We start from the raw sequence: 9358 nt of genomic DNA on the forward strand, positions 1-9358 counted from the left end.
TTTTTTTTTAAAAAAAATTATTGGGTTTATCGACCATTTGCCTTAATTTAAAAAAAACTATATTAATATATAAACATTATAGGTATATATCTATATTTGTTATATATATTTATAATACAATTTTTGTAGGAAAAAAATAGTTATGATTTTTTTTAGAAATTTTTTTATACCAATAGTCCGCCATTTTGATCGGTATTACTTATTAGATATTTTGATGACAAAAAAAAATTTCAATAAATTTTTACTGTAGTTCTCTAATCGCAATCTAGAGTCAGATTTTTTAAAATCATTTTTTAAAAATATTTTGTGTAAAAATATTATAAATAAAACATTATATAAATCAATCAATCAATCAATCAATCAAATAGATCGACGCACGTACTGATGAACGACTAACAATTGGTGAACTGAAAACACGTGCAAACAATGTTGCAATGGCTCTCATAGGCAAAGGGGTCACCAAAGGGGATAGGATTGCATTTTCCGGTCAAAACACTATACAACACATAATATTAAGGTTTTCAGCTAAACTATTGGGCCTAACATTCATGCCATTGAGTCCTACATTCAAGAGCTATGAAGTCTATGAAGAGATTCAGAGCACCGGTACTAACATTATAGTCACATCCAGTGAAGACTATCATAAGTTTGAACGTGTTTTTGATGCTAACAACAACACTAGTAACAGGAATCCCGTCGTAAAACTTGTTGTCGTATTTGATGGCGAACTACAACAACAACAACAACACCAGGATATCAAACATACAACTTATGGACAGTTGTTAGTCGAGGGTAGTCGTATGGGTGGTCAACAAATACCGCAAATACCCTACTATGAGGTCAACACCGATACGGAACCATTGTTTCTGATACATACGTCCGGTAGTACCGGTCGACCAAAGTGTGCAATGATATCGCACCGTACGTTCATTAGTGTGGGACAGGAAATGACATTATTCATATCCTTATTTAGCAACAACACCAACAATACCAGTGCTAAAAACAAGCAAACTGTATGCGCAATGCCCTATCCGTTCGGCCATATAGCGGCTACAGTTTATATACCGTTGCTAATGATATCGGGCGTACAGTTAGTCCTAATGGATGCTGACATCAATGACGATAATCATGAGAAGGACCTACTGTTGATCGAGTCTATTGAAAAATATCGGATCCAAATACTGATGGCTTTACCCAGTTATGGCCGACGACTGATTGACCCGAATTTGGCCCTAAAGTATGACCTGTCGAGTCTTGAGCTAATGATTACCGGTGGGGCCGCCTTTTCCGGACATATTGCCCAACAAATTATCGACACTTATTGTATCAAATTTATTGAAAGTATGAATATTTTATTTAAGTATTTTTTTATTATTATTATTATTATACTAAAGCAATATATACTATATTTGATACAAAGTTTTTAATTTATATATATATATTTTAATATATATATCAAGATAACACTTTAAGATAATATTCTCTGTCTGTTTGTTTTTTTTAATTAATTTTAATTGTATTAAAATGTATTTTTATTCAAAGCAACGTTATTTCTATGGGAAATTTTAATTGTTTATTGAGCACACTGGTAGGTTTTGAGGACAGGTAGGCAGGTGCTGTGTAATTACATTTTACACATGTAATATCATGGTATGAGTCACAGGGCACCGGGAGCTTAGCTAGCTGTGCTAAATTTTTTATATTATATTATATCCTAATAAATGTTATATTAGGTTAATTAGTTGATTGTATAAATTAGGCAGTCATTCAAATTACTTATGATTTATATCTTAAAATTGCCTGACTATACATGCTCCGCGGGACAACCTAGTATATTTTTATAATAATAATATTAATAATTATAATTATTATCAAATCATAAAAAAATTAAATTAATTTTTATATTATTTATTCAAAAAAAAAATTATTAATTAAATTATACTAATCTATAGTTTATTATCATTGTATATCATAATAGCATACGCTATGACCGAATGTTTATGGGTAAGCACTGGTGGAAACATTAACGACAAGTTTGAATCGGGAAATGTGGGTCAAGTGGCACCGGGATGTCAGCTGAAAATTTGTGATTTATCTACCGGTGAGCCATTGGGTCCAAATCAAGACGGAGAGATATGTGTTAGGGGTAACAATGTGTTTATGGGTTATCTGGATAGCGATAATCGTATAAATCTGGAGGCCATCGATGAGGACGGTTGGTATAGGACTGGCGATATCGGTCACTATGACCAAAGGGAACGGCTGTTCCTAACGGATCGGCTGAAAGAAGTGATTCGTATAGGTATTGACAATCATTATGTGAACATAAGTCCCGTCGAAATCGAGATGTTTGTGTTGACTCATCCGGCCGTTAGTGAAGTAGTCGTTGTCGGTGTCAACAATTCGGCCGGTTGTCATTGGCCACGAGCTTATGTAGTCCGCAAACAACAGGGACATACAGTTACCGGTGATGATATTGATAAGTTTGTTGCAGGTATTTGTTTGTTATATTATTATTTTTTTTTTTTGAATTATTATTGTATATTAATTATTATTTAATTATTTTTTTTAGATACGTTAGCCTATACTAAGCAATTGAAAGCCGGTGTTGTGTTTGTCGATACCATTCATCGGACATCCATTGGGAAAGTCGACCGAAAATACTATAGAAATTTAGTTATGAATGAAATATTTGATTAAATAATAATAATAATGGTTTATATAGATATTTTTATTTAAAATAATTTTATACAATGAAAATATCTAAAAAGTCAATTACATTTTTAAATTCAATAATTTTTAATTATGGTTTGAATTGATTTTATTTTTATATTTATCTTTTTGAAAAAACTATGATTTTTTGGTATTGATGGTTAAAATCATAAATAACTACTGTATTAATAAAGTTATAAAAGTTATGATTAATTATTATTTTCTAAATTCTAAAATTAAGATATATTTTAAAGTTATGTATTATTATCTTTATATTTATAATAATAATATTAGTAGTATTAATAATATTATTAATACTACTAATATTATTATTATTATTATTATTATTATTATTATTATTATTATTATTATTATTATTATTATTATTATTATATATACTCAAAATACTGCAAAATTATTATTGCAAATATTATTATTGAAGAAATTTATTACTAATTATACTTTTAAAAAAAAGTCAATTACTACTATTATTACAATTACAATTATTATATATATATTATATTTGATACAAAGGTTTAAGTTTGATTTTTATAAAATTATTTTAATATACTGTTAATACTGCTAACAAGTTTAGCTAACAATACTGCTAATATACTTAGTATATATATATATCAAGATAACACTTTAAGATCTGTTTGTTTGTTTTGTTGACACCTTTTTTAAAAAATTAATTTTCTAGTTAACAATCATATTTTAATTCAAATCTAAAAAATGTATTTTTATTCAAAGCACTGTTATTTCTATAGGAAATTTTAAATGTTTATTGAGCACACTGGTAGGTTTTGAGGACAGGTAGGCAGGTGCTGTGTAATTACATTTTGCTATATGGTATGAGTCACAGGGCACCGGGAGGTGTTAGCTACCTGTGCTAAATTATTATGTTATATTATATCCAAATAAATGGAAGTTGATTGTATAAATTAGGCAGTCATTCAAATTACTTATTTTATATTTTAAAATTAGTAAAAGAATTGCCTGTCTATACATGTTCCGCGGGACAACCTAGTATATTTTTATAATAATAATATTAATAATTATTATTATTATCAAATCATAAAAAAAGTAATTTTTATATTATTTATTCAAAAAAAAAAATTATTAATTAAATTATACTAATCTATAGTTTATTATCATTGTATATCATAATAGCATACGCTATGACCGAATGTTTATGGGTAAGCACTGGTGGAAACATTAACGACAAGTTTGAATCGGGAAATGTGGGTCAAGTGGCACCGGGATGTCAGCTAAAAATTACGGATTTGTCTACTGGTGAGCCATTAGGTGCCAATCAAGACGGAGAGATATGTGTTAGGGGTAACAATGTGTTTATGGGTTATCTGGATAGCGATAATCGTATAAATCTGGAGGCCATCGATGAGGACGGTTGGTATAGGACTGGCGATATCGGTAACTATGACCAAAGGGAACGGCTGTTCATTACGGATCGGCTGAAAGAAGTGATTCGTATAGGTATTGACAATCATTATGTGAATATAAGTCCCGTTGAAATCGAGATGTTTGTGTTGACTCATCCGGCCGTTAGTGATGTAGTCGTTGTCGGTGTCAACAATTCAATGGGTACTCATTGGCCACGTGCTTATGTAGTCCGTAAACAACCGGGACATACAGTTACCGGTGATGATATCGATAAGTTTGTTGCAGGTATTTGTTTGTTATATTATTATTTTTTTTTGAATGATTATTATATCTTAATTATTATTATTATTATTTTAGATACGTTAGCCTATACTAAGCAATTGAAAGCCGGTGTTGTGTTTGTCGATACCATTCATCGGACATACATTGGGAAAGTCGACCGAAAATACTATAGAAATTTAGTTATGAATGAAATATTTGATTTAAAATAATAATCAATAATGGTTTTTTATAGATATTTTTATTGTTAAAATTATTTTATACAATGAAAATATCCAAAAAAAAAGTCCATTACATTTTTTTTAAATTCACTAATTTTTAATTATGGTTTGAATTGATTTTATTTTTATATTTTTCTTTTAGAAAAAACTAAAAAAAAAAGAAAATTATTATTTTTTGTAGTGATGGTTAAAATAGTTAAACATAAATAACTACTGTATTAATAAAGTTATAAAAGTTACGATTAATTATTATTTTCTAAATTCTAAAATAAAGATATATTTTAAAGTTATTTATTATTATCTTTATATATAAAGATTATAATACATAACTTTATTAAATATATTTATAAAGTTTTATTATTAAACTGAAAAGTTAAAAATATTAGTTTTACTTATATATTTGAATTGATTTTAATTTCTTCAAAAAAACTTAAAATAAATAAAATAATAGTTTTTTTTTACAATTATCTATTATATCTATAAATATATAATTTTATTTAACTTTAAAATTAACCACTTTTTCTATAAATTTCATTATTTTTATTTTTTTTTACATAATAAACCATGCTGTTTTTTGAAGTAAATAAATGATATTTTATTTTTATCATTTAATATATTTTACAGTATGCCAATAATAAATGCTAGATCTTATAATAGATCTGGATAATTTTTTGATAAAAATGGCGGCAAAAGTATAAAAAATTAAATGTAATTTATTTTGTTATACTAAATCATTTGATACCATTTTTTAAATTTTTTAATATTTTAAATAATCAATTTAACAGTTTTACATATTTTTACATAAATATTTTTTAACATAGTTTACCAGTGAGTGGTAACATTAATAATACAAATAATTTTTTTTTTTAAAAACCATATTTATAACCATTTTATTATCAGAGAAATAATGATTAGAAAAATCAAATATAATTAGTTATTAATTATAAAAATATTATTTTTTCCATACAATTATAAGAAATTGAATATAGAAATTAAAATTATTTTTAAAAAAATCCTAAACTATAAATAACTTATTAATTAACTAATAGCTAATTTTTTTACAGTGACTTAAAACTATTTTTTTAAAAAAAAAACATTTTTTAACTGAATATAATTAAAATTGAATTTATTTATTTATTTTCAAAATCTTTGATTAGAAATAATTTGTTATTTACTGATTAAAAGTGTAGAAACTAAAATTATTATTATTATTTTTTTTCGTTTAAAAATAAAATTAAAATTTACTTATCAGATCATCTGATAATTTATTTAGTTTGTCCCATAAATATTGTGCCAACTATTTTCAATGGACTTTCAACAGGGGTTTCATTTGTATATAAAATATTATTTTTAATCGCCATAATTAAAATTAGTATAGTTATTATTCTAATTATTTTTATTAACATAAAAAATTAATAAATAAAAACAATTATTTAATTATATTTTAGTTTAAAGTTTGGCTAATTGTAATTTTTTTTAATTAATTTTAATTAACTTATATAAATTATATATAAAAATAACAGCTTGGTTTATTATGTAAAATAGTAGTAATAATAATATTTATAGAAAAAGTGGTTATTTTTAAAACTAAATAAAATTATTTATATACTGTATATATTATAGATTATTGTAAAAAACTGGTAAATATTAATCTATTATTATATTTATTTTAAGTTTTTTTTTTGAAGAATCAAATATATAAATAAAAATAATATTTTTAATTTTTAAAATTATAAATATAAAGATAATAATACATAACTTTAAAATATATCTTAATTTTAGAATTTAGAAAATAATAATTAATCATAACTTTTATAACTTTATTAATACAGTAGTTATTTATGATTTTAACCATCAATACCAAAAAATCATAGTTTTTTCAAAAAGATAAATATAAAAATAAAATCAATTCAAACCATAATTAAAAATTATTGAATTTAAAAATGTAATTGACTTTTTAGATATTTTCATTGTATAAAATAATTTTAAATAAAAATATCTATATAAACCATTATTATTATTATTATTTAATCAAATATTTCATTCATAACTAAATTTCTATAGTATTTTCGGTCGACTTTCCCAATGGATGTCCGATGAATGGTATCGACAAACACAACACCGGCTTTCAATTGCTTAGTATAGGCTAACGTATCTAAAAAAAATAATTAAATAATAATTAATATACAATAATAATTCAAAAAAAAAAAAATAATAATATAACAAACAAATACCTGCAACAAACTTATCAATATCATCACCGGTAACTGTATGTCCCTGTTGTTTGCGGACTACATAAGCTCGTGGCCAATGACAACCGGCCGAATTGTTGACACCGACAACGACTACTTCACTAACGGCCGGATGAGTCAACACAAACATCTCGATTTCGACGGGACTTATGTTCACATAATGATTGTCAATACCTATACGAATCACTTCTTTCAGCCGATCCGTTAGGAACAGCCGTTCCCTTTGGTCATAGTGACCGATATCGCCAGTCCTATACCAACCGTCCTCATCGATGGCCTCCAGATTTATACGATTATCGCTATCCAGATAACCCATAAACACATTGTTACCCCTAACACATATCTCTCCGTCTTGATTTGGACCCAATGGCTCACCGGTAGATAAATCACAAATTTTCAGCTGACATCCCGGTGCCACTTGACCCACATTTCCCGATTCAAACTTGTCGTTAATGTTTCCACCAGTGCTTACCCATAAACATTCGGTCATAGCGTATGCTATTATGATATACAATGATAATAAACTATAGATTAGTATAATTTAATTAATAATTTTTTTTTTGAATAAATAATATAAAAATTAATTTAATTTTTTTATGATTTGATAATGATAATAATAATAATTATTATTATTATAAAAATATACTAGATTGTCCCGCGGAACATGTATAGTCAGGCAATTTTAAGGTATAAATCATAAGTAATTTGAATGACTGCCTCAACTGTTGAATCAACTACTTAACCTAATATAACATTTATTAGGATATAATATAATATAAAAAATTTAGCACAGCTAGCTAAGCTCCCGGTATAGGTATATATTGCTTTAGTATAATAATAATAATAATAATAATAAAAATACTTAAATAAAATATTCATACTTTCAATAAATTTGATACAATAAGTGTCGATAATTTGTTGGGCAATATGTCCGGAAAAGGCGGCCCCACCGGTAATCATTAGCTCAAGACTCGACAGGTCATACTTTAGGGCCAAATTCGGGTCAATCAGTCGTCGGCCATAACTGGGTAAAGCCATCAGTATTTGGATCCGATATTTTTTAATAGACTCGATCAACAGTAGGTCCTTCCCATCATCATTGATGTCATCATCCATTAGGACTAACTGTACGCCCGATATCATTAGCAACGGTATATAAGCTGTAGCCGTTATATGACCGAACGGATAGGGCATTGCGCATACAGTTTGCTTGTTTTTAGCACCGGTATTGTTGTTGGTGTTTTTGCTGTTAAATGAGGACATGAAAAATGTCATCCCCTGTGCCACACCAATGATCGTACGGTGCGATATCATTGCACACTTTGGTCGCCCGGTACTACCCGACGTATGTATCAGAAACAATGGATCCGTATCTGGATTGACCTCATAGTAGGGTATTTGCGGCAATTGTTGACCACCCATACGACTACCATCGACTAACAACTGTCCATATGTTGTATGTTTGATATCCTGGTGTTGTTGTTGTTGTTGTTGTAGTTCGCCATCAAATACGACAACAAGTTTTACGACGGGATTCCTGTTACTGGTGTTGTTGTTGTTATCATCAAAAACCTGTTCAAACTTATGATAGTCTTCACTGGATGTGACTATAATGTTAGTACCGGCACTCCGGACCTCTTCATAGACTTCATAGCTCTTGAATGTAGGACTCAATGGCATAAATGTTAGGCCCAATAGTTTAGCTGAAAACCTTAATATTATGTGTTGTATAGTGTTTTGACCGGAAAATGCAATCCTATCCCGTTTGGTGACCCCATTGGCGATGAGAGCCATCGCAACATTGTTTGCACGTGTTTTCAGTTCACCAATTGTTAGTCGTTCATCAGTACGTGCGTCGATCTATTTGATTGATTGATTGATTTTATATTGTTTTAATAAAAATATTTTAACCAAAAAAAAAAGGAAACTTTAAATAATTAATTTTGAAAAATCTGACTCTAGATAATGTATTTTCTAAAATTTTCATTAAAAAAAATAAATAATATCATCATCAGTACTATCAGTCAAAATGATGTATTATTTTAATATTTTTTTTAAAAAAATCTTTAAATTTAAACTATTTTTTAAATGTATTATACTGTATATGATATATACTAATAATTAGTTATCAATTATATATTTATGCTATTCAATGTTTAATTTTAAACAAATAAAAAATTATAATATTTATATATTTTTTAATTAATTAATTTAATAATTATTTATTTGTAAATTAAATATTTAATTATTTATAAGTTAATATTTTTATTATTTGTAATTATATTTGTAATTTTTAAATTTAAATTAAAATTAAATATAATGTTAAACAAACAAATTGTATTATTTATATTTTTTTAATAAATTTAATAATTATTTATTTGTAATTATATCTGCAATCTGTAATTTTATTATTATTATTATTATTATTTTGAATTTTGTTTTACTTACCAAACAAATTAGATTTTTTTCATCAAAAAAATATATTGAAAATTA

At 26.5% G+C, this 9358-nt stretch overlaps 3 protein-coding genes across 3 annotated transcripts; 2 read left to right on the forward strand and 1 right to left on the reverse strand.

Annotated features, from left to right (window-relative positions):
• Nucleotides 1-434: 434 nt before the first annotated feature.
• LOC128951600 (uncharacterized) lies at nt 435-2700 on the forward strand. Its single transcript, XM_054296848.1, has 3 exons — nt 435-1341; nt 1979-2494; nt 2573-2700. Exons 1-3 carry the CDS (start codon nt 435-437, stop codon nt 2698-2700), a joined length of 1551 nt encoding a protein of 516 aa, XP_054152823.1.
• Nucleotides 2701-3890: 1190 nt separating this feature from the next.
• LOC128951601 (uncharacterized) lies at nt 3891-4604 on the forward strand. Its single transcript, XM_054296849.1, has 2 exons — nt 3891-4398; nt 4471-4604. Exons 1-2 carry the CDS (start codon nt 3891-3893, stop codon nt 4602-4604), a joined length of 642 nt encoding a protein of 213 aa, XP_054152824.1.
• Nucleotides 4605-6640: 2036 nt separating this feature from the next.
• On the reverse strand, nt 6641-8659 carry LOC128951602 (uncharacterized). Its single transcript, XM_054296850.1, has 3 exons — nt 7747-8659; nt 6848-7363; nt 6641-6768 (listed from the first exon to the last, which is right to left on the reverse strand). Exons 1-3 carry the CDS (start codon nt 8657-8659, stop codon nt 6641-6643), a joined length of 1557 nt encoding a protein of 518 aa, XP_054152825.1.
• Nucleotides 8660-9358: the final 699 nt, after the last annotated feature.

This window comes from Oppia nitens, unplaced genomic scaffold, assembly GCF_028296485.1.
Source record: "Oppia nitens isolate AA-2021 unplaced genomic scaffold, nextdenovo-longstitch-racon4-pilon3 scaffold1_pilon_pilon_pilon, whole genome shotgun sequence".
NCBI classification, from domain to species: domain Eukaryota; kingdom Metazoa; phylum Arthropoda; class Arachnida; order Sarcoptiformes; family Oppiidae; genus Oppia; species Oppia nitens.

Coding starts and splice junctions, on each gene's coding strand:
- LOC128951602 (XM_054296850.1), bottom strand. CDS start 8,659: ATGGCTCTCATCGCCAATGGGGTCACCAAACGGGATAGGATTGCATTT. Junction 7,364..7,746: donor TTGTATCAAATTTATTGAAA/GTATGAATATTT, acceptor ATATCATAATAG/CATACGCTATGACCGAATGT. Junction 6,769..6,847: donor TATTGATAAGTTTGTTGCAG/GTATTTGTTTGT, acceptor TATTTTTTTTAG/ATACGTTAGCCTATACTAAG.
- LOC128951600 (XM_054296848.1), top strand. CDS start 435: ATGGCTCTCATAGGCAAAGGGGTCACCAAAGGGGATAGGATTGCATTT. Junction 1,342..1,978: donor TTGTATCAAATTTATTGAAA/GTATGAATATTT, acceptor ATATCATAATAG/CATACGCTATGACCGAATGT. Junction 2,495..2,572: donor TATTGATAAGTTTGTTGCAG/GTATTTGTTTGT, acceptor TATTTTTTTTAG/ATACGTTAGCCTATACTAAG.
- LOC128951601 (XM_054296849.1), top strand. CDS start 3,891: ATGACCGAATGTTTATGGGTAAGCACTGGTGGAAACATTAACGACAAG. Junction 4,399..4,470: donor TATCGATAAGTTTGTTGCAG/GTATTTGTTTGT, acceptor TTATTATTTTAG/ATACGTTAGCCTATACTAAG.